Source organism: Notechis scutatus, chromosome 11 (genome assembly GCF_049901735.1).
Source record: "Notechis scutatus isolate UNSWTSFEM ecotype Mainland chromosome 11, rNotScu1.2, whole genome shotgun sequence".
Classification (NCBI taxonomy): Eukaryota; Metazoa; Chordata; class Lepidosauria; order Squamata; family Elapidae; genus Notechis; species Notechis scutatus.
The window spans coordinates 6,295,952-6,321,469 of record NC_142019.1 but is presented as its reverse complement, the minus strand read 5'-3'; the positions used below and the strand labels follow the sequence as shown (position 1 = coordinate 6,321,469).

Genomic DNA, 25,518 nt, shown 5'->3' with positions numbered 1-25,518 from the left:
TGTGTGTGAGAGAGAGACAGATGATAGATAGATAGATAGATAGATAGATAGATAGATAGATAGATAGATAGATAGAGATGAGAGATATAATAGACAGACAGATGATAGATAGATAGATAGATAGATAGATAGATAGATAGATAGATAGATAGATAGAGATGAGAGAGAGATAATAGACAGATGATAGATAGATAGATAGATAGATAGATAGATAGATAGATAGATAGATAGATAGATAGAGATGAGAGAGAGATAATAGACAGACAGATGATAGATAGATAGATAGATAGATAGATAGATAGATAGAGATGAGAGAGAGATAATAGACAGACAAATGATGGATAGATAGATAGATAGATAGATAGATAGATAGATGTGGTGTGTGAGAGAGAGAGAAGACAGATGATAGATAGATAGATAGATAGATAGATCGAGATGAGAGAGAGATAATAGACAGATGATAGATAGATAGATAGATAGATAGATAGATAGATAGATGATAGATAGACAGATAGATAGATAGATAGGAGAGAGAGATAATAGACAGACAGATGATAGATAGATAGATAGATAGATAGATAGATAGATATGAGAGAGAGATAATAGACAGACAAATGATGGATAGATAGATAGATAGATAGATAGATAGATGTGTGTGTGAGAGAGAGACAGATGATAGATAGATAGATAGATAGATAGATAGATAGATAGATAGATAGATAGATATAGATAGATAGATGATGAGAGATAATAGACAGACAGATGATAGATAGATAGATAGATAGATAGATAGATAGATAGATAGATAGATAGATAGATAGATCGAGATGAGAGAGAGATAATAGACAGATGATAGATAGATAGATAGATAGATAGATAGATAGATAGATAGATAGATAGATAGATAGAGAGAGAGAGATAATAGACAGACAGATGATAGATAGATAGATAGATAGATAGATAGATAGATAGATAGATAGATAGATAGATAGATAGACAGACAGACAGATGTGTGTGAGAGAGGGGGAGAGAGAGAGACAGATGATAGATAGATGATAGACAGACAGACAGACAGACAGATGATGGATGGATGAACCATTTTAGAAAGGGCTACTTAAAGAAATGCCAAAATTGTAAGTAGGTTTTAAAAAGTAGACAAAATTCAGGATGAACCTGATAACATGCACAAAAAATAACGAAACTTGTCTGCCACCGAACAAAATAAAAAAAATTTAAAAAAAACAACCAGAGTAGCATTTGATAGATATTTTGACAACTCTGTGGCCTGAAAAGATTGAATCAAATCCTTGTTAGCACCTCTGTCTGGAGCTAACCAAACATTCTATTCTGGCGTTCTGAACATCTTTACAAATGACAAAGAAGGGATGTAAATCTCAGGGTGGGTGAAACACACTGTACCTGAGTTTTGCGCAGGACACGGTTGGCAAGGCTCTCCAAAGGCAAAATCTGTGCTCGCACAGCAGCATTCGGACTTTGTGACTGCACCAAATAAGGGTTTAACGCACTGGCCCCTTCTGTATTCCCCATAGCATGTGCTTCGCATGTGCGTATCTGAAGGAGAGAGATTACAAACACACACAAAAAGCTGTCAAATATATTCAATAGGAAAGCTGTACAAATACTTCTGGTTTCGTCATTGCCATGTTTAGTGACTGTTTTGAGGTTACAACCGTGATGACAAAGTAACTTTGCAACCAATCCTCACATTTGCAACCTTCGCAGGTGCACAGAGCAAAGGAAAGCTGAAGTAAGATCATGAGCAGAGTTGTGGTTCCACTCAGCAACCTCTTCCATTAACAACCACGTTGTTGGTCTCGACTGTAGTAGCTACATGGTCTTACCACCACAGCTGAAGTTACTGTAAACATATTTGGTGGCTGCTTATGACGTGGATTCAAACTTTCAACCATCTCCACAGCATTTTCTCCCATTGATTCAGGAAGGGTTCAAGAGACAAATAGTTTTTTCTTTTCTGAAAATGTTTTTAATTTTAAAAAATAATAATCTTCAGCCATTCACTTTGAACAACCATCTTTCTCTGATTCAATAAACTCTTAGTATCTGCTAAATCAGGAATGGAGAAATTGTGATGTTTCAGACATTGTCAAATCAACCCTGGCGATCAACGGGATAGCAATAGCCCTTAGACTTATATACCACTTCACAGTGCTTTTACAGCCCTCTTTAAGTGGTTTACAGAGTCGGCCTGTTGCCCCCAACAATCTGGATCCTCATTTGACCGACCTCGGAAGGACGGAAGGCTGAGTCAACCTTGAGCCTGGTGAGATTCGAATTGCCAAATTGCAGGCAGCCGGCAGTCAGCAGAAGTAGCCTGCAGTACTGCACTCTAACCACTGCACCACCATGACTCAATGTCCTCACATCCTCATCAAAGCCCTACTTTCACCATCCCTCTCCACTACAGTTGCGTGTAAATTGTAGCTGTCTACAGAAATTCTCAGTCATCCAGGTCGTTGTTGTCCCCAAAGTGCTTTTTTCAAAAGGCAACTGAGAAAAAAAAATTCAAGCTGCCTTTTTTTGGGGGGGGGGGGAAGCACTTTGGGGGTAAATTGTAGTTCAGCAATTCTGCAGAACCCAAAACTAATGGCTGAAGGTTAATTTCCCATCAGATTCATCTTGTGTCTAGCACATCGAACGCCATTCGTTGTTTCAGCCCAAATCTAGCTGTGTTTTCTCATGAAACTCAACAGAATTGATGCTGGTAAATCTGTGTGCAAAGAAGCTGCAGCAGGTGGCAGCATTTAACTAACCAAGACTAATTCAAGAATCTAAATAAACAAGGCTAGTTCTGGAAACTGCTGGATGGAGGACCTCCATGAAACTTCCAGACTGCGGTCTAGACGAGGAAGTCACCTTCAGAGAAGATCTTCCTTCTGCCAAGAGAACTAATAGATTGCCCTCAACTTAGAACCACAATCACAAGTCCAAAATGTCTGTTGCTAAGTAAGGCTGTCGTTAAGAGAATTTTGTTCCATTTCACGACCATTTTTTTTCGCTGCAGTTGTTAAGTGGGTCACACAGTCGTTAAGCGAATCTGGCTTTCACCCCATTGACTTTGCCCATTGGGAGCCAGCTGGAAAGGTTACAAATGGTGAGCACGTGACCCAGGACAGTGCAACAGACATAAGTACATGCCAGTTGCCAAGTGCCTGAATTTTGATGATGTCACCATGGGGATATACTGGTGTTAAGTGTGAAAACAGGACATAAATCATAAATCATCAGTGTATTTGTAACTTTTAACCAATGGTTGTTACTTGAGGATTGCCTGTATGCAGATGCAATCACATGATGCTGAGCTCAAGTCAAGGAAATCTTTAAATACAGCTAGTCCTCAACTTACAATGGTTCACCTAGTGACTGCTCAAAGTTACAACGGCACTTGGAAAAAAAGTGACTTATGACCATTTTTCACACTTACAACCTTTTGTAGTGCTCAACCCCGTGATCCTGTGATCAAAATTCAGATGTTTGGCAGCTGGTTCATACTTATGACCCAAGGTCACACGATCCCATTTTATGACCGTCTGACAAAGAAAGTCAGATTCACTTAGCAACCGTGTTCCTAACTTAACAACTTGAAGGGATTCACTTAACAACTGTGTCCAGAAAGGTCGTAAAATGGGGCAGAACTTGCTTAAGATTTGTCTCGCTTAGCAACATATATTTCGGGCTCCATGTGGTGGTAGGTTGAAGACTGTTGTGATGACCCGGAGTGTAAACAAATGTAACAAAATCCAAAATGTAAATAAATGTAATGCTTCCAACTTGGTCGCACTGTTCAATAATTCTCAGTTAAAACATATTCAAAAATAGTCTTCAAAAGAAAGCAATACGGTCCAAACTTAATGAGCAGATAAAGGTGAAATAAAGAACCAAACAAACTACAATGAAGGAAATTCCACAACGGACCAGGATAAGTAATTACCAACTTCAAGGAGATAACAAGGGACAGTCTGTTGGAAGGATGTCAACCAAGATAACTTCAGCCCAAAATAAAACACGCTTTGCTTCTGGCAACGCTGTGCTTTAATCGTCTCTCTTATATACTATACTCCCCAGCTGCAACCAATGAGGGGGATCATGGCTACTTCCGCTCTCGTAAGCCATGTTGCTCCCTTCTCCATTCCTCCCTGCATGTCCTAGGATGAAGGGCCTGGGTCTTTCTTTGAGTGCCCAGCCAGCCTCTGCCTTCCCCAGCCTCCTCCACAACCCCCAGAGCCACACCTCCACTCCGTCGGCTGTTCCTCCTCTCCCTCAGAGTCCAACTCTAACAAGGGCATGACAAATGTTTGTAATGTCAAAAAATGTCAAGTCATACACTGACAATCGAAACATAGTTTTCTTGAGGAAGGCCTAAAAACCATCACCAAATTTTAGCCATCCAAGTCACCAGATTCCAGGGATTTTTTTTTCATCTAAGGCTCCTAACCCAAAGGATTAATCTCTTTCCATGGTTTACTAATGCCTTCTTCTTTTACATTTAGCTACTCCATTCCCTATCCATTTCTGCCAAGTCAGTGATATTTTTATTTTATTTTTCTCCATATTTTATTTTTTATTTATTTTTATTTTGTCAAACATGTATTAGACAACAGATATAAATATAAACATAATTATTAATACATGAAATAGATACGAATAAAAGGGAACATTAAGACAGGGATGGTAGGCACGTTGGTGCACTTATCCACGCCCCCTTACAGACCTTTTAGGAATGGGGTGAGGTCAACAGTAGACAGTCTGAGGTTTGAGGACAGACCATAGGTCAGGGATCTTCAAACTTGACAGCTTGACAACTTGTGGACTTCAACTCCCAGAATTCCTCCTCCAGGCATGTTAGCTCAGGAATTCTGAGAATTGAAGTCCGCAAGTCCTAAACATGCCAAGTTTGAAGACCCTTGCCATAGGTCATTGATGTCTCCAATAGGATTAACCCAAACTGGGGAATACTAACGGTAACTAACTTTGGATTTTCCAGCTACAGAAATCGTGAAAAACTATCAGAAGCTGTTTATCTCTTCTAGAAATATTTCAACCTGACTGGAGTTATAACTTCCTTGAACCCATTCGCACTCTACTTGCTAAAACAATTCTACTTCGTTATTTTGCCAACCTGTCAAAGGCTAAATATACAAAAGAGAGTTAATCAGGTTGCCATTTGCTAAGGTATGTTAATTTGATGGAAAGTCACTCCGTGTACCAGAACTTAGGTCAGGCATGCCATCTTGCGTTTATTTTAAAAGCAGGAATTTGGAACGAATTCCTAGTTCATAGATAACTCTTGGAATGGACATAATAATTGAATAAGTGACTCCATTTTAAGGCAGATTCGAATCATTCTGGCTCCCGCAGTAATATTGTGTGTTGCCTTTCTGCGTGTTTGAGATCTGAATCACAGCTGCAAGAAGCTAAACCACTGGTCAGCACAATCTGTACGGGGTTGGGGCTTATCAGAATATTTTTATTAATGGTTTCTTCCATGCTCTTAAATTTTTAATATATTTTCATAGATTTTTTCCTTGTTGAAAACAGCAATGGCATTCCTGCATGTCACCAAATTAGGAAGAGCCAGAGAGAATATTTTAATTGCTAAATTCCTACTAATTGATCATTGTTTCCTTTCCTTCCAAGCCCTTTTCAAAATGAGGTTGAAGGAGGAAATTTGTAATAAAGACACATCAATTGCACAGTGAATGGGATTCATCAGCCCTATAAATGGATTGGCACTCTATACTCAGGAACATTGGGGATAAACACGTGTTTTTTTAAAAAACAAAGTTGGACGTTTTTCAGGCAGGACATCAATTCTTCAATGGTTTCACTCAGAAAGGCCAAAATGTCCATGTTTTTTAACATACGAGGCTGAGAGTGAGCCACAAATACAACTGTCAAATTAAGTATGTTTTTTCTTTACTATAATCTACACATATTAACAGCAGGTAGAATTGTGTTTGCTCAAAATTGGAAAAGTGATAGATATTGATAGAGGGAAAATAATTGAAAAAATATTTGAATGTGCAGAAATGAATAGATTAACAGCCCGTGAACATGCTTCATTGGAAAATCTGATTTATGACACACCCAGGGGGTGGAGGGAAACAGGGTCATAGGTGATAGTAAACTATGTGTGTCAGAATTAGCTTCATATGGGTTAGTGCATACATTTTTTGGATTCTTTTGAAGCTTGGCTCAAGGCTCATGATTTAATTAGGGCAATTGCCGGAACCCTGACAGAAATTATTAAAGTTCAGGTGTGCCCTGAACTTTGTTGTTTCTCTAAATCAAGGGTGTCAAACTCAATTTCATTGAGGGCCGCACCAGGGTTGTGTTTTACATCTGGGCGGGCATGGCCAGAGGGCGTGGCCAGCTCAACGTCACTCATTGAGAGTCCATTTTCAGCCATGATGGCCTCCTGCAGCCCTCTGCCAGCAAAACCCAGGCAACTTTCCAGTGTATCCTTCCATAGGCTGCTGCCTTTTAGACATGATGAAACATCAACATTCAGAATTACTAATCCACCTTGACTGAGAATTCTGCAATCCCTCAAAATCCCAACACATTTGTAAGGCGCCAGATTTGGAAATACGGTTCTAGAGCTTTTCTCTAGAGTGAAGCCCCTGAACCGTAACTGTCAGCCGCGACAACTTACCGACACACACACGTCCATCCAGCCCAACTGCGAGACCAGGGAAGCATTCGCATTTGAAAGAACCGTCGGTGTTGACACAGCGTCCGTTCATGCATATTCCTGGTGTCTCACATTCATCAATATCTGTCAAAAAGAAGGGGAGGAAAAGACCATTTTATTGAAGATTAAAGTTGAGGTTATTACTTGGGATGAGATGCAACAGTTCCATGGAGCTTACTCGTGGTGTACCCAAATAAATAGCTTATGAGCTGTTGGGTGAATATCTTCAGCACCATCTTCTCCCAACTGACTCTATCTGGTAAGATCTCATAGATCGAGAAGATCCATAGATCAGATCCAGAAAGGGGCTCTGGAAGAGGGATTTTTCAACTCCTTGTAGCATTTTCTTTGAGGTCTGGATGGCCATCACAGCAGTTGGGTTTCAGAAGGCCACAAAACTTGGCTTATTCAGGAGAGCTTCAACCTTGAGGTGAGAATGTTATGTATGAGCTACTCCCTCCTGTAACATGGAGATTAATGAATGACCTGTTCTTTCTCTGGCACTGCATGTTGTACGTGTTGTTATTTATGCTTTAGGCTTTGCACTTTTAACTTTATTTATGGAAACACGGTCTGAAAGCCACTCAGTCCATTTTGGTTGGAGAGGCATATAAGTCCTGCAAGTAAATACATGAATGTCTTTCTCCTTGGCAGTTCCTTGATTACAGTAGTGTTGAAATTACCCGTAGCTAGCAAGGAAAAATGTACCAAGTTCAAGGAACTACCAAGGGGAAAACCACACCCCCACCAATATCGTCTGGGCAAGCTATTGTACACAGACAGGGAACAACCCCCCCCACACACTCAATTGCACTGATGATGTTTCCTAGTTGGGTAATGAAACATCTCCAAGCAATCAATCAAACTCAGAGAGCACCAAAGATTCCACAATTTACCCTGAACTACATATATTCTCTTTTATTGCAAGGTCAATGTATTATTTATCTTCCAATGACCTCTCTCTCTCTCTCTCTCTCTCTCTCTCTCTCCCTTCCTCTCCTCTCTATCTCCCACACTCTCCTCTTTTTCTCTTCTCTCTCTCTCCCCCACTCTCCTCTCTTTCTCCCCCGCCTCTCCTCCCTCCCCCCCATCTCTCATTCTGTGTCCGTGTGTCTGTGTCTCTGCATGCATGAATTTATTTTTGCTCTCCCATAAATTACCACCATCCTTCCTGGTCTTCCATTTTTCCAGGCTCTGCACATACTACAGAATTGATCACAATTGTGTTACTGAATTTGTTCGTTGTTTGCTTTGACACAAACGTGCACTCTCACACACTCCTGCCCAGCAGGAAATAAATGCCTTTCTTTTCCTGATATGTGGTTGTGCATTTCCCCCCTTCCCTCTTCTTGCAATTCTCCCTCTCTCTCTCTTTCCACTGAGAATGAAGAGAAATGTTTTAAAAATACCATGTGGGTAGATGCGTAACCTTTAACAATATAATCATATCCTAACCTAACACCTCCCTTCAGTATACACAACACTTGGCATGTGTGGCCTTTTCTTTCTTTTGCCCCCCCAACCTTAAAAGGGCAAATGGAGAGCAAAACACCTCTGTGTTTCATTTAGCTTGTGTTGTTTGGCACACAAGACAGTCTTGCTCGTTCAAAGCTAATTGCTAATATCTTTGACGCATTAGCTTCTAATCTCCTGTTCAAGCCAAAAAGGCGAACAAACTGTTAAACTTGCTTAGGCAAGAGGTTAACTTTCTACCTCTTTGCAATAAGAGACAAAGAAGGCCCTTACCTCTGCAGTAACGTCCATCTGCTGCTAACTGGAAACCAGGCTTGCAAATACACTTAAAACTTCCATCTTCATTGATGCACATCCCATTCAGACACATGTTTCGTATGCTGCATTCATCCATATCTAAAAAAATGAATGCACAGTCAAACCAAACTTCATCATCGTGAAAGAACATAACATCATCCCAATGAACTATATGATACTGGGCCAAACATACTCCATTTTATGGGCTCCTTGATACTCTCTGAGTTTGGCGATTTTCTTGCAGACCTTTCATGACCCAACGAGGTAACATCACCAGTGCTGTGACGAATGCTACCTAGCTGGGTGATGAAACGTCTGCAAGGAAACCAACATTCTCAGAGAGCACCGAATCCAAATTTCAACCCTGAGCGACAAATGTCATTTTCTACAGGTAAATCTCTTTACGCTTGGATTTCAAGGATGTATATGAGGTCTGAGTAACTGCGTAGTTGAATTGTGACTTTCATCAGACCAGACCAATCACGCTTCTGCTTTCCAAGGATAAACCCCTTCCAGATCAGGTCTTTTTCAGATTAACACTGATACTTTAAAGGCTGACAGTTATCTTACGGTGAGAGGGATCGCTTAACACTTTTCTGTTGTTAAACCCAGCACTGAAGACAGAAGGCAGATCCAAATCCTTTCTTATGTTGCTAAAGTAAGCCTCCCAGCATTGTGAACCACACATCATTTTGTCTGAAGCTACTAGAAATTATACCACAGCAAGATCTGGAGGAACACATGTTCCTTCCCTGGAGTTGTTTTTTTTAAAAAAAAAAACCATGGGAATGTAAAAATAATAAATCTGGTAAACTAAAACAAAGGCTGGTGTTTTGTTTCAGCTGTGACCAACCAGATGCCCAAACAAGCAGGACACAAACGCAACAGGGCATCTCACTCGTGGTCCTAAACAAATGGCATTAGCAGATGGCCTTTGATATTGGAGGTCCTTTAGGACAATTATAAACTAACCATCGCAGGAGAACATTGGAGAAGATACAGAGGGGTCTTGGTGCTCTCTGACTTGGTGGTATTCTTGAAGATGTTTCATTACCCAACTAGGCAACATCATCAGTGCTGTGATAATGCTATGGTACCAGGTTGGGTAAGGAAACATCTGCAAGGAAACTACCAAGCTCAGAGAATATCAAGGACCCCAATATTCAAGGGTTGGTCTGCCAATACTGATAGTCTAGAACAGTGGCCCCCAACCTTTTTTGTGCCGCAGCCTGGTACCGGCATCACAAAATGATCCGCGGCCCGGTACCGGCATCAGCACGCATGACAAGGCAAGGCGAGCCGAGCGACCGTCCAGCCAGCCGTCCCCCGCTTCTCTCCGCCACCTTCAACTCCTCCTTTGTACCTTTGTCGATGGGCTTTGCTTCGAGACGGTCGCTCGGCTCGCCTTGCCTTGGGTGCTGAAAGAATCCTTGCCTTAGTTTCGTTCGAAGCCCCCCTTCGATGAAACTAAGGCGCGAGGATTCCTTCAGGACCCAAACGCCGCTTTCCAACCGGAAAAGCTCACCCGGAAGCACTTTCTCGTCAAACAAGATGGCGGCACCCAGCAAACCGGCGGCCCGGTAGGAAATGTTCCACGGACCGGTACCGGTCCGCGGCCCGGTGGTTGGGGACCCCTGGTCTAGAATATAAATCGAGAGCAAACTCCACTCCTTACTAGCACTGATGATGTTACCTAGTTTGAGTAACAAAACATCTGTAAGAAAACCACCAAGCTCAGATAAATTCAAGGACCCCCACAGTTCAATCCCGAGCTATAAATATTCTCCTTATTTGTTACAGAAATCTCACAGGGAAGCAGATAGCGGTCACATCTTCAGTCCTGCACATAACGGCTTGTCCATGAGTTTAATAACACACCGGTTTTCCAAATTCAGACAAAGTTCTGAATTGGAGGTTGTAGACGGGGGCATTATAGCCAAATAGAGACAATTTAGTTCAGAAGCTGATGCAATTCAGACGGGCCAGAGACTTTTTGGCAGCATTGGGGGGGAAAATGGCATAAAAAAATGTTCTCTCAGACCACGCTTTGTACCACACTGGTTTTATTGCTGTTAAGATATGGGATTTAGGGAGGTGATGAGAGGGAGATATTTGAATGAAATAATTTGACAGATTTCCAGATAAAGATATTTAGGCCAATACCTAAAAGCAGCTCAAACCTTTAGCTGTTTCCTCCAAACTAGGATGAAGAATAGATACCTGAAGGGTTTGCCCCTGTTAACAGATTAACAGAGTTGGAAGGGATCTTGAAGGTCATCTAGTCTAACCCCCTGTCCAAGCAGGAGACCCTACATCATTTCTGACAGATGGCAGTCCAGTCTCTTCTTGAAAGCCTCCAGTGATGAAGCTCCCACAACTTCCAAAGGCAGCTTCAGTTCCATTGGTTGATTGTTCTTACTGTCAGAAAGTTTCTCCTTATTTCCAGGTTAAATCTCTCTTTGATCAGTTTCCATCCATTATTCCTTGTCTGGCCTTCAGGTGCCTTGGAAAATAGCTTGACCCCTTTCTCTCTGGGGCAGCCCCTCAAATATTGGAAGACTGCTATCATGTCTCCCCTGGTCCTTCTCTTCACTAGACTAGCCAGGCCCAGTTCCTGGCTAGTTCCCAGTTCATCATATGTTTTAGCCTCCGGTCCCCTAATCATCCTGGTTGCTCTTCTCTGCATTCTTTCTAGAGTCTCAACATCTTTTTGTATAGTATTGTGACCAAAACTGGATGCACTATTCTAGGTGTGGTCTTACTAAGGCTTTATAGAGTGGTATTAGTACCTCACTTGATATTGATTGAATCCCTCTGTTAATGCAATTTAGGATTGCATTAGCTTTTTTGGCTGCTGCCAGATTAAAGATCACATTTATCACTGGAGGACAGTGACCTTAAAACAATATTAAAAAATCAAGAAATTCCCCTTAATATTGAAATGACTCCTCTATATATGGCATGTTTACCTTTTTTTCTGACATTCTAAATCAGGCAAAAGTAATTTATGGTTTTTAAAAATGTGTCTCTATCCCAAACAAGAATGTTGGCCCGCAACCTCCGAGCTGAATCACTGAGATAATATTCTGCCAAAAAATGCGGCTTGTGACCAGCGCTTGAATGTTTGTTAAATGTGTGCAGATGGTGGACCCTCTTCCCAAGGACTGGGAGAATGTAATAAACCAACTTTTTTTTTCTTTTAAAGAGGGAGTTTGCAAGGGTTTCTCAGGCCCTGTGATGCAATTTTGGGTCATAGTGAGAGAAAAATCAATATATCTTTTTTTTTTAGCAGCCAAAATCTCACAGAAGTAGCAAATCTCACGAGATTTCAACCTTCCTGTCCAAATTCATGCTAAGTTTTGGTGAACTTGTGAGATTTTGGCGAACAGATTGTTCACACACCAAAACTGTGTTTACATTTCTTAGAAGGACCAGGATATGTTGCAAGAGTCCCTTGCTAATGAGTTCAGGATGCTTCCTACGATCTAAAGAGCATTCCCAGGAGTATCTATTTCCATCATAAAAGCTGTTTATGAGATGTGCTGTTTCTCTTGCAGATCTCATGTAGTTTATTATTCATGGATCCCCAGATCCAACCACACGGAATAACAGAGTCAGAAGGGAGCATGAAGATCTTCTAGTCCAACCCTCTGCCTAGGCAGGAAACCCTACACCATTGCAGACAACTGGTTATCCAACCTCTTCTTAAAAACTTCCATTGATGGAGCATTCACAACTTCTGAAGGCAAATCCTTCCACTGATTAATTGTTCTAACTGTCAGGAAATTTTCTCCTTAGTTCTAAGTTGGCTCTCTCCTTGATTAGTTTCCATCACACCACACAAAATTATTTATTTGGCATTCTAGGGAGAATTAGGCAAATTACGATTATGAGAATTATGGGAGAATTATTAACCGTCTTGTCTCCAGAAGCTGTGGGTGCTTCATCACTGGAGGTTTTTAAGAAAACACTGGACAGCCACTTGTCTGAAATGGTATAAGGCCTCCTGCTTGAGCAGGGGTTGGGCTAGAAGACCTCCAAGGTCCCTCCCAGCTCTATTCTGATTGTGATTACGTTTAAAGGCCATGTGGATCTCAGCTGCTGAGTTGGCAAATTGAACTTCGATGCCTACAGGCTGCTCTAACTGAAAGCCATGGGGGATTTTCCTAGTCAACACCCAAGCAGAGGACAAGCCAAGAGAAACCTTCCAAGGCAGGCAGTTACAAGAGGTGAAGGAGAAGGGATTCAGGATGGATTTGGCAGTCCTCACCTTCACAGTTCCTTCCATCAGCTGACACGTGAAAGCCAGCATTGCAAACACAGTGGAAGCTGCCATCAGTGTTAATGCATCGTCCGTTGTTACATATCCGGCCGTTCTGCAAACATTCGTCGATATCTTTAAAAAAAAAGCCAACAGAGACATAAATATGAGTAGTGACAGTCCTCAACTTATGACATGTAATTGAGCCCAACTTTTCTGTTGTTAAGTGAAACATTTGTTAAGTGAAATGGTCATCAATGTGAAAAATGGCCATAAGTCCCTTTTTTTCAGTCCGACTGTAACTTCAAACAGACTCAATGAACTGTTGTAAATCGAGGACTCGCTTCACAGTGAGTCATAACAAAAGAAGCAACTTGATCTGCTACGGAGGACTCCACTCCTTTGAAATCACAAAACACCAAACGGACCAAGCTGAACACTTCAGTTGTGTTGACCTACATCCGGAGTCTCCAAACCTGACAACTTTAAGACTTGTGGACTTCAACTCCCAGAATTGCCCAGCCAGCATAACTAGCTGAGGAATTCTGGGAGTTCAAGTCCACAAATCTTAAAGTTGCCAAGTTTGGAGACCCCTGACTTACATAGAAGGGATGTAAACATGTGTCTTTTTTCCTGCCACCGGAATCTAGTGCATTACTGTGCTTAACTTTGGCTGCATCTTGATAGAAACCGAGTTTCAGGAATGATGTCACTCTGCAGGACTTACATCAGAATTCTTTCAAAAACAAGTAATCCTCAACTTACAACTTAGTGGCTATTTGAAGTTATGGTGGACCTCCCCAGAGCTACTTACAGTACATTCTCCTCATCCCTGTTGAATGGATATTTGTATATCTCGGTCTATCTTTCCATACACTTTGTACTATAAAGTCATTTCATTAAAGTCTCTCTCTTTTCATACTGCTAGCAATTTGACTTCCAGGACTGGGGTGGGATAGGAGGGGAGGATGTTTTGGCAAAATGACACAACTCATTGAATCTCTTTTCTTCTTTTACAGCCCATTGGTCTTAAACTTTTGTTCTCTAGGCGTTATCTTTTAGCCCTATGTTTGTCATATAGATTCCCCTTAATCCAGCAGAGATATTTTTTTTTTAGATCTGGGCACTTCCTCCGCATGTTCCTAGTACAATTAAAAGTAGAATAAGAAAAAATCTAAACACACAGTTCCGCTAACTATATCTTGGAGCATAAAGATCACCCTTTGCAAACTGATTTTTCTTACAGAAAAGTTGGCCTCGTTTCCTTACATCAGAAGCCAAGTTTTGCCTTCCCCATCTAACATTGAACAGTTGGGGGAGGGGGGAGAACAATATCTCATTTTTTAATTCAGAGACAAGGATCCTGGGAGGTCCAAAATAATTCATCACATGTTATCTACTTTTCTTGCAAACCAAGAAGCCAGAATGAGATCCTAGCAGTTCAGATTCAGAGGAAATGGGCTACGGTTTAAAACTTTAGAAATAGCAACAAACATAGATATTTGTGAGACAGTTTCAGTGTTTCTACAGGGCTCTACTCTACCTCGGCATTCTGTTCTCATCAGGGTACTCTGATATCCAGCACGACACTTGCATATATAGGAACCCTGTGTATTCACACAGTCACCACCAACGCATGGATTCCTTTCACATTCATCCACATCTGTAAGAGACAGAAGATATATATATTTGGCAAGCTTTGGCAAGCGCTACCGAAGTTCCTGCCTTGCTTCACTTCTGTAAAGCATGCTTTTTACAAAACCCAAATAGCGTTTTATATATATTACTCTGGTTAGGGAATATTCATCCTTCATCACCCCAATACTTTGATATTAAGCCCCATTACTGTGGGAAAGTTATATACATTTCTTGGATTGGAATGGAATGATATGTTATGGAGCCATTTTTCTCTGCTTGGGTGAACGCAGACTTATCCGAATGAATCTTTAAAGCAAGATTTTAGCCTTCTTGGAAGAAACTTCTCTGCCGTGTTTTATTCACCCCAAGGATAAAACACTCAGACACAAACTGAGCGATGTGATGGTGTGTGCAGTTCAATGCAGGGAGACATGTATATTGGAGAAACAAAACAACCACTTCACAAACGCATGGCATGGCACAGGAGGACAAGCCCCTTAGGAAAGATTGAGTAGTCCATCTGCATTTGAAAGACAAGGGTCACTCTTTTGAAGGCAACAAAGTCCACATTCTGGACAGAGTGGACCGCTGGTTTGAAAGAGGGGTCAAAGAGGCCAGGGATGGGATTCAAAATGCCAGCAACTGGTTTGCTGCCCGGTTTGCTGGGTGGGCGTGGCCATGGTGGGCAGGGCCTACTGGAACTTCCTGTCTCTTCCGGGCCTCTGGGAGGGCAAAAACTGCCTCCCCTGGCCTCTGGAGGCCCACCAGAAGCTGGAAATAGGCCCGTTTTGCCACTTCCGGTTTTTTCCAGGAAAGGCGTTTTTCACCTCCCAAGGGTCCAGAGGCCTCCCCTGGGCCTCTGGGAGGGTGAAAACAGCCTCCCCCGGCCTCTGGAGGCCCTCCGGAAGCCGGAGACAGGCCCATTTCCAGACTTCCAGGACGTTCTTCCCCCTTCCAGAGCCTCCCCGCGGACCCTGCACTCCATCGAAAATGGGCCACATGGAGACTCCTGGGAGAGGAGGGGAGGGGTGGGAGGGACCGGGCCAGCTGGTCGTTTGAAATACTGGCTCGGTGAACCAGCTGTTGCTTTAACATCCGGTTCGTATGAACTGGTACGAACCGGTAGAATCCCACCCCTGAAAGAGGCCATCTATATTAAGACTCAAAAGAGGGAGAAGTATACGACACCACCTATCTCCTGTTTCCAACCCAGTCCTTTCAGCAGTTCCAGGAAGGTTCCACAGCCATTTGCACTCTGATTCAGGTGGCTCAGATAAACCCTCAAGTGGCCTCAATGACTCTCAGAGAGAGTGCTAACGACCAGAGGACTGCAAGGAATATAAATCCTTTCATTCCCCACCATTCAATCAGAGCTGAAGAAGATTCTTGGATGAGAAGTGAAACGCCTTCAAGGAAAAAACAACGTCCAGTTGCCTTTTGACTCAGAATGGAATCTATTCCTGACAAATTCGCCGTCTCAAAGGCTTCTGAGTAAAGCATATTCCAAATTCTGCTCCTTTCAGAAAGGAAGCATGCAGCTGAAAAGTGAAAGAAGGGAAAGGAAGGAATAAGACATGGGATCATAGGTCTGATGGACAGACGTACCTATGCATTCGCCTCTAAGGTCCAATTCAAACCCTTTCTTGCATTCACAGCGGTAACTTCCAGGGGTTGGGATGCAGCGTCCATTAATACAAAGATTTTGATATACCTGGCATAAGTTGGCTTGAGTGACATTAACTGAGGCAACAGCTGAAATTTGAAAAAAAAAATCTAAGTTCAATATTGGGTGCATTTGATACATTTTTAAAAAAATTGTTAAAATCTATTAGAGCAATTACAGTGAGATTGTATCCATCATTGATAAGCATATTGTTATTACAAATAGCAGTTCCCAATCTACCTGTTACTTCTTTTTCCTATTAAAACCAAGTTCTTACTATCATTTCATGAGGAAGGATTTATTTGCCAAGCTACCCATTTTGGACCTAAGCTGATTTGCTGATAAATAACCTAGATTTGCAGTCTGGAAAAAAAAAGAAACTCTTTCAAATCCACCCAGTATCTTTTGAAACACTTTCATCCTAATCCAATTTTCAACAAATTACATTTGATTTCTTAACAAACATCATCTTCTAGCTAGAAGACTAGAAAGGGAAGAGAAGAAAGTATCGAAACATCTCCAGGTTCTACCCAACATAATTAAAAATGAAAGTTTGGGAGTGGGAACACCTTATTCTTTGCACCAGAAAGCAAAATGTACAAAATGATTAGCGTCTATACAATAATCTGAGTAAGCTGAAACATTGTTTTCTCTTTCACTTTGGCTGTTTTCTTACAGATGTTTCATTACCTAACTAAGTAACATCATCAGTGCTGTGATGAGGCTACCTAGTTGGATAAGGAAACATCTGCAAGAAAACCACCAAGCTCAGAGAGCCCCAAGGACAGAGGTGGTATTCAGCCAGTTTTGATCGGTTCTGCAGAACCGGTACCGGAAATTTTGAGTAGTTCGGAGAACCAGCAAAAAGCACCTCTGACTGGTCCCGACCCCACCTATTCTCTGCCTCCCGAGTCCCAGCTGATTGGCTGAGTCTTCTTTGGTTGCCTGCACAGGAGAACAGAGCTGGAAAGCAGGTCAGTGGGGTGGGGAAGGAATGGGGATTGTGCAGTAACTTTCCCCTGCCACGCCCACAGAACACCACACCCACCAAGCCACGCCTACAGCTGATTGGCTGGATCTTCTTTGGTTGCCCTGCACAGGAGAACGGAGCTGGAAAGCAGGTCAGTGGGGTGGGGAGGGAATGGGGATTTTGCAGTAACCTTCCCCTGCCACGCCCACAGAACACCACACCCACCAAGCCATGCCTACAGCTGATTGGCTGGATCTTCTTTGGTTGCCCTGCACAGGAGAACGGAGCTGGAAAGCAGGTTAGTGGGGTGGGGAGGGAATGGGGATTTTGCAGTAACCTTCCCCTGCCACGCCCACCAAGCCACACCACACCCACTAAGCCACGCCCACAGAACCAATAGTAAAAAAAAAAATTGAATCCCACCACTGACCAAGGATCCCTCATTTCAACCCTGAGCTACCAATATTTTTTGTTGGCACATTGCTTGCTTTACATACAGTCCCCAATGACAAAGAAACTGGCAAGGGCCTATTTTACCGTCAACAACAGCACAAACCCCAAACCAGATGAAAGGGGAAAACGAAGTATTTAAATTGAGCCTTACGTGGAGGTCTCCGAGAAGGCAGAACCCCATCTGGTGGAAACACTGGCGGTGGGAAGATGTCAGGTGGAAAACCAATGGGTGGTCTTGGGAAAGTGGGCCTGTCCGGCCTCCCTGCTGGCAAACTCCCATATATACATAATTTACGGAACTCATCTGAAAGAAAATACATAATTATTCAATCAAGAATGACTGACCGTTGCTTTTTATATTTATAGCAAGGGTGCCCAACCTTGGCAATTTTAAGATCTGTGGATTCCAACTCCCATAATTCCCCAGCCAGCCAAGCTGGGGAATTATGGGAGTTGGAATCCACAGATTTTAAAGTTGCCAAGGTTGGGCACCCCTGGGTTAGAGCCAGTTAGAGACTAATACTCAGAATTAAATACAGCGGTTGAGTTATTGATATGCTCTTAAGCAAAAACCATCTTCTATGTTTGCATGGGCTTGAATATTTCTGCTGCTACCCTGTTTCTCCAACAATATGGCCTCCCCCAATAGGAAGTCCCAGCATGTTTTATAGGCATGAAATGAAATTAAGCCCCTGCCCCCAAATTAAGGCCTATATTAAAACATGCGAAATGGGGGGGAATGGTGGGGGGGGGGGCTTGCCGTTAGGAAGTACTTTTGTTGCACACCCGGATATGGTGCTGCCTGCGTTGACCCCGATACGAAGTGCCCCACCAACGCCGAGGTCAACATCCAAGCCATCGCCGCCTGCCCGCCCGAAGATGCAAGGGGGGTGGAATTAAGTCACCCCCCGAAAAGACGGCCTAGCCATTTTTTCAGGGCTCAAAAAAATAAAATAAGACCCGGCCTTATTATATGAGAAACGCGGTAAAGAGTCTATTTTTTATAGATTTATTTTTATCCTGACTTTATTATTTTTATAAATAAGTCAAGGCAGTAAACATCCTTAATATTCCTTCCTCCTCCTATTTTCCTCAGAACAGCAACTTTGTGAGGTGGGTTGGGCTGAGCGGGAGGGACTGGTCCCAAAGTCACCCAGCTGCCTTTCATGCCTAAAGCAGGACTAGAACTCACAGTCTCCCATTTTCTAGCCTGGTGCCTCAACCACTAGACCAAACCGTCTCTCAGTTGGGGAAATGTGCTCATTTCTTGCCTTCTTACCTTTGGACTGATAGTTTGACTGAGAGGGGAAGCCTGGCGCTGTAAGAAACTAAGACTAAATCAGAATCGTTTTATTAATGCCTTCTGATTCACCAGAGAGCCGCCATAAGTGCTGCTCATAACACACGAAAGAATGTGTCCTCCTTGCAATGAAAATCAATCTATTCTCCTTGGAGAATTGTGTTTCCTCATCTCAGGACTGTAGAGATGTCTTAGCTCAAGTCGTCCTACCATTTTGCAGGTCCCACTCCAAAATAACAAGGGGTTTTATACGTTTAAACAGCATGTCGTGAGTTCCATACCTGTAGCACGAATGGGGCACATTTCTGGGGCAGTGGTAGCTCCCGGAGACCAACATCGTCCAGAGTCACAACAGCACTGGGTTTTGGTGAGCACTTGCTGGAGTTGATTGTTGCAACGGCCGTTGGTGAGAGAAGTAAAGCAATACCCCGGGCGTACGTCTGTTCCAGAGAAGAAATGGAGACAACACCCATCAACTCTTTGAGAATAATAATTCTTTGGCAGATAAAGAGTATTTCTCTCCTTATACATCTATCTCATTCAACAAGGAGTCTACCCATCACACCCACCTCGGTATGAATTATATCACAAATTAACAGAGTTGGAAGGGACCTCTAGTCCACCCCACCACCCAGCCCAAGCAGGAGACCCTACATCATTTCTGACAGATGGCAGTCTAATCTCTTCTTGAATGCTTCCAGTGATGAAGCTCCCACAAAGTCCAAAGGCAACTTCTGTTCCATGGGTGGATTGTTCTCACTGTCAGAAAGTTTCTCCTTATTTCCAGGTTGAATCTCTCCTTGTTCAGTTTCCATCCATTACTCCTTGTCTGGCCTTCGGGTGCCTTGGAAAATAGCTTGACCCCTTCCTCTCTGTGGTAGCCCCTCAAATATTGGAATATCCTGCCTCCCCTGGTCCTTCTCTTCACTAGACTAGCCAAGCCCAGTTCCTGCAATTGTTTATCATATGTTTTAGCCTCCAGTCCCCTAATCATCCTGGTTGCTCTTCTTGGCACTGTTTCTAGAGTCTCAACATCTTTCTTATAGTGTGGTGACCAAAACTGGATGCAGTATTCTAGTTGTCATCTTACTATGATATATTACAATAATATTTGCTCCTTCGGGTGATGACGTGTGTAGAATGTCATGAGAATGATTGAGGGATCTCAGTATTTCTAATCTAATAAAGAGAAGGACTGGGGATGCTATGATAGCAGGCCTCCTCTTCTCTATGACAGCCCTTCAAATACCGGAAGCCTGCTATCATAGCATCCCCAGTCTTCCCATCCTAACGAATCCTGCACATGTCATCATCTGAAGGAGCAAATCTTTCTTGGTGATGGATCGCCTGCCTATTTAAAGGCCAAAATTTCCTTTCCAAAATACTCTGCATTGTTATTAAAGAGAAAGAAGCAGGAAGCTTGTGGAAAGTGGCAGAAAAATCTCATTTCCCCAACTAATGCAAAAAGTTTCCGGGTTCTGTTCTTTTCTTCCATAAATGCTGCACAAGATTTTGGTTGAACCTTGGTTAGCCTCAATTTGCAATAATTGCGCCTTGGATAAACCTCATTGGACTACGATATTCCCACTGCCCCCCACCCCCCCCAAAAAAAATCTATGTAAGGGTTAACACGGGTTCTTTCAGAAAATGTTTCTATTCCCACCAATCCAAATAGATTATATGGTTAGTGTCTATCCTCTCCTTAGTGGGTTTTCTGTAGTAAAAAGATTTAAAAAAATAAAACAGGAAAGGCGAATGGAAAAACTATGGAATCCCTATTAATTTTAATAACTAAAGCAGGGCAATGGCTTTAGTAAACTCTTGCCTGAAAGATCCCCAGGCATTTCAAGTCAGATTAATTTAAAATTAAATTTAAAAAAAGTTATACGTATAGCATTGGACCAGTTGTATATTGAAAGTATACTTGGGATATCCATGAAAAAGAATACAGATAGTCCTAAGTTCATATAGGGACTGTTCAAAGTTACCACAGCACTGAAAAAATTGACTTATGACCGTTTTTCACACTTAACGACCATTGCAGGATCTCTGTGGTTACATGATCAAAATTTGGATGCTAGACAACTGGTTCCTATTTATGACAGTTGCTATGTCCCTGGGTCGTGTAATCCCCTTTTGTGGTCTTGTGACAAGCCAAGCCAGTGGGGAAGCTAAATTCAGTTAACAACCCAGTTACTCACTTAACAACTGTGGCAAGAAAGGTCGTAAAATGGGGCAAAATTAGCTGAATAGCTGTCTCACTTAGCCACAGAAGTTTTGGGCTCAACTGTGGTCAAAAGCTGAGGATTACCTGTAGCTATAAATATATAAGCAAAACACCCCTTACGCATCATCACAAAATCTCCAGAACCGTAGAGCCTACAAACTTGAAATTTGGCACAAATGTTCCTCTTGGCTTCTAGGTGCTCACTAAGAAAGGATTTTTCCAAATGACCATCAGAGCATTAGTATTTCATATATTATTATTATTAACACGCTCTGATGCTAAAGAGTTCTACTCCCCCTCCCCACCTGAAAAGAAATCTGTTCCAAATGCAAAACACAAGCAGAGGAGAGGAGTTTCGGTTTCAGTTTTAATTTCATAGCACCAAGCAGCTTTAGTGCAGAACAGTTGAGCTAAGCCATACCCAGGCTCCTTGCTGTCTCCTTCTTGCTCACACAGCAAATACTGCTTCAGTTTCCAAACAGCCCTCAACTCTCTCACACACTGACAGGACGCTAGCCCGATGAATACCGATGGATGCTGGTAGACAGCAGCAAATTTTTTTTTCTTATTTTCCTCCCCCAAAACTAAGCCTGACCACATAGTGTACAGAGCTAGTTTATAAATATAAAGTACATCAAGGGTATAGAGCTAGTTTATAAATATAAAGGACATCAAGAAGAATTATGATCTAAAGAAAGAAAGCGAATGAAAAATGAATTAAATTAAGCATTCTGGGACAAGCAAACTGTCCAGCCCCTCCTTGTGTCCTGAGTAGCATTTTCTGCATCTAGAAAGTCAGCCATACTTGTCCTTCTTCTAATAGCCCCTGTTCAAGACAAAACACAGACTGCAAGAGAAGACAGCTACGAAACCCAAAGGGCCCGATTTGGAAACCCTTTAAAAAGCGAGACACAAAACAGAAAGCATCAAAAGTTGGTCCTTCTCCTCTTATAAGATACAATCTATTTTTCATACTCATAGAGCTGGAAGAAATCCTTTTTAAAAAAAAAAAAATATTGGAAGAAAGATACTGAAGTTTCAAAAAAAAAAGTCAGAAGACAGATAGTGGAGCCAATTCTGGCAGCCGCCGTTAACAAAAAATTTTAAGCCGGAAGACTGAGGGATTCCTGGAAGTGTAAGAGACACCAGGATATGAACACCCAGACTGGGATTTTATTATTTTAGATATATATTTTTTTCTAGAAGAAAAATCTGCAGTGCTTTGTGTTCATCATTCTGGAAAAGCATGTGTCAAACCAAGATGATTAGGGGACAGGAGGCTATAATATATAAAGAACGGTTGCAGGAACTGGGTATGTCTAGTCTGATGAAAAGAAGGACTAGGGGTGACAGGATAGCAGCGTTCCAATATCTCAGGGGATGCCCCAAAAAAGAGGGAGTCAAGCTATTCTCCAAAGCACCTTAAAGGCAGGACAAGAAGCAACGGATGGAAACTAATCAAGGAGAGAAGCAACTTAGACCTAAGGAGAAATTTCCTGACAGTTAGAACAATTGATCAGTGGAACGACTTGCCTCCAGAAGCTGTGAATGCTCCAACACTGGGAGTTTTTAAAAAGATGTTGGATAACCATTTGTCTGAAGTGGTGTAGGGTTTTCTGCCTAGACAGGGGGGTGGACTAGAAGACCTCCAAGGTCCCTTCCAACTCTGTTATTCTATTCTAAACCAAGCTATTTGCCTTCCCGGGAAGACAGGACCAAAAAAGTCAGAATGGAGAAAACTGCCTATATTAAGTGCTGCAGATGGCAAATTTGGAGGCCAAACAATCCCCCATTTATTCTCAAACTCAGGTAACAGAGCTCTCTGACCTGGAACCAGGCTACGTGGAATCCCTGCAGGGTTAAAATTTGGGTTTTAGAGTTTCGTATCTTAATTTGATGCATTCTTGATTCAGTTGAACCCCTGCAGCTGTTAAAGTTAGTAACCTGGTTGTTACATGAATCTGGCTTCTCCGTTGACTTCGCTTGCCAGAAAGTCTCCCATTTTTCATTCGCTTTCTTTCTTTAGATCATAATTCTTCTTGATGTACTTTATACAGGTAATCCTCAGCTTTCGACGACAGTTGAGCCCAAAACTTCTGTGGCTAAGTGAGACAGGTGTTAAGCGAATTTTGCCCCCATTTTATGACCTTTCTTGCCACAGTTGTTAAGTGAATCACCACAGTTGTTAAATGGGTAACCAGGTTGTTAACTGAATTTAGCTTCCCCACTGGCTTTGCTTGTCACAAGATCACAAAAGGGAAATCACATGACCCCGGCACATAGCAACTGTCATAAATAGGAACCAGTTGTCTAGCATCCAAATTTTGATCATGTGACCACAGAGATGCTGCAATGGTCATTAAGTGTGAAAAATGGTCATAAGTCCCTTTTTTTCAGTGACGTTATAGCTAAATGAAACAAACACTAAACAAAGTGTTGTAAGTCGAGGGCAGGGGTGGGATTCTACCGGTTCAGACCGGTTCGGGCAGACCGGATGTTAAATTTGCACCTGGTTCACCAAACCAGTGTTTGAACTGACCGGCTGACCCCACCCACCTCTCCCCTCCCCTCCCAGGAGTCTCCAGGCGGCCCATTTTCAATTCAAATGAGTGCAGGGTCTGCACAGGGGCTCTGGGAGGAGGAAAAACAGGCCTTCCGGAAGTCTGGAAATGGGCCTGTTTCTGGCTTCCGGAAGGCCCTCCAGAGCCCGGGGGAGGCTATTTTTGCCCTCCCAGAGGCCTGAGGGAAGCCTCCGGACTCTGGGGAAGGCGAAAAACAGCCCTCCCAGAAGTTTTGGTAGGCCGCGCCCACCCAGCAACTGGGCAGCAAACCGGTCGCTGGGATTTTTGAATCCCACCCCTGGTCGAGGGCTGCAATTGTGGAAGGCTTTTTTGTAGAGTTTTTGCAGGAAATGGAGAGAAATCAAATGTCAACATATGGATTTGGATTTAAAAAAGAGAAGGAGGGAGAGAAGAATTTGAGGGCAGAAGTGAAAGACTAGGCAAACTAGGGCAGCAGAAGAGAGAAGTAAACACTGACTAAGCACACGGCGTGAAGAAGAGCAGTGAACTGAGATTTAACTCAGCGTGGAATGCTCTTTTTCATCCTTGAATTACCCTCACAGCGGGACCTTTTCCTATCTCCTGCCTTAAAATCGACTCTGTCTCAGGTCCAAGACTTTTCAGTCTGAGTTACTCCAGGATGGAGCTATTTCTTAAGGAATCTACACATTTCTGCAAGAAGAGTTTGTCTCCCATCCCAGATTGTACTAAGAAAACCTTTTCAGAAAAGATGTTTCGGCTGAGAATACGGTTGATGTGGAACAGGAAACGGAAAGGGGCTGTTTTTAAATCAAACCTGAGACAGGCCAAAAGAGCTTTACAGCTGAATTGCAGGCATAGAAAACGGCAAAAAGGAAAAAAGGGAAAAGAAATTTTGAACTGACATGAGTGCGACTAATTCCAGACTGGACTTTGTGCCCAGTTCCGTGGTTTTTGGCTAGTGTCTTTGAAATGCTGCAAATGTAGAAGATGCAAACTCGAGCTATCTGCGGGGGAATGGGCCTGAGTTTTGCATGTAAGAGTGTTTTGTCTTGAAAATGTTGCTAAAATTAAGAATGGCTCAGGGTCTGGAATACGTAACACTTTCACTATTTCTTGTCCTTGCTGAAATATCCAGCAATTCCATTAAAATACTTGAGTCTCCAGCCGTAGCAAGAAAGGAGCTAAGCTTGGATTCTGTAAAAAATATGGTCACCCTATTTGCACCGACACTGAAGATGTTGTTTGAGAAAGGTCATTTGTCCCCAAAAGCTGCTAAACCAGGAAAAAGAATATATCCAAACATTCTTTTACAAGCTAATCAACAAGGCTGGGGAACATTCCTTCCCACGTCTATTAGGAATTCTGGGATTAGATCTTAGGTCAAGGATCGATTTTAGTTCCTGATAGCTTGGCTAGCTGTAGTCTCACTCACATGCTGGATATAAAAGCAGGAGACAGACAGGAAGGAGATCCAAATGCATCCAAGACCATATTTAAAAAGCAGGGTTCGCAAACTTTTTATAAGGCTGACTGCTCTTACTATACGTGAACAGCATGCTAGGGCTGTTTAACAGATTAACAGAGTTGGAAGGGACCTTGGAGGTCATCTAATCCAACCTTCCACCCAAGTAGGAGACCTTACACCATTTCTGACAAATGGCAGTCCAGCCTCTTCTTGAAAGTTTCCAGGGATGAAGCTCCCACAACTTCTGAAGGCAACTTCTGTTCCATGGGTTGATTGCGCTCACTGTCAGAAAATTTCTCCTTATTTCCAGGTTAAATCTCTCCTTGTTCAGCTTCTATCCATTACTCCTTGTCTGGCCTTCTGGTGCTTTGGAAAATAGCTTGGCCCCTTCCTCCTCTCTGTGGCAGCCCCTCAAATATTGGACAACTGCTATCCTGTCTCCCCTGGTCCTTCTCTTCACTAGACTAGCCATGCCCAGTTCCTGCAACCATTCTT

At 42.5% G+C, this 25,518-nt stretch overlaps 1 protein-coding gene across 1 annotated transcript in view; it reads right to left on the bottom strand.

Moving 5' to 3' along the window:
• FBN1 (fibrillin 1) overlaps positions 1-25,518 on the bottom strand; it is a 183,542-nt gene that overhangs the window by 85,424 nt on the left and 72,600 nt on the right. The window contains exons 10-17 of the mRNA XM_087972672.1: positions 19,070-19,228; positions 17,640-17,792; positions 16,008-16,154; positions 14,308-14,427; positions 12,774-12,899; positions 8,480-8,602; positions 6,695-6,817; positions 1,420-1,572 (exon numbers count right to left, since the gene is read on the bottom strand). Coding sequence (XP_087828798.1) covers positions 1,420-1,572; positions 6,695-6,817; positions 8,480-8,602; positions 12,774-12,899; positions 14,308-14,427; positions 16,008-16,154; positions 17,640-17,792; positions 19,070-19,228 — 1,104 coding nt within the window. The remainder of the gene's footprint in view (positions 1-1,419; positions 1,573-6,694; positions 6,818-8,479; positions 8,603-12,773; positions 12,900-14,307; positions 14,428-16,007; positions 16,155-17,639; positions 17,793-19,069; positions 19,229-25,518) is intronic.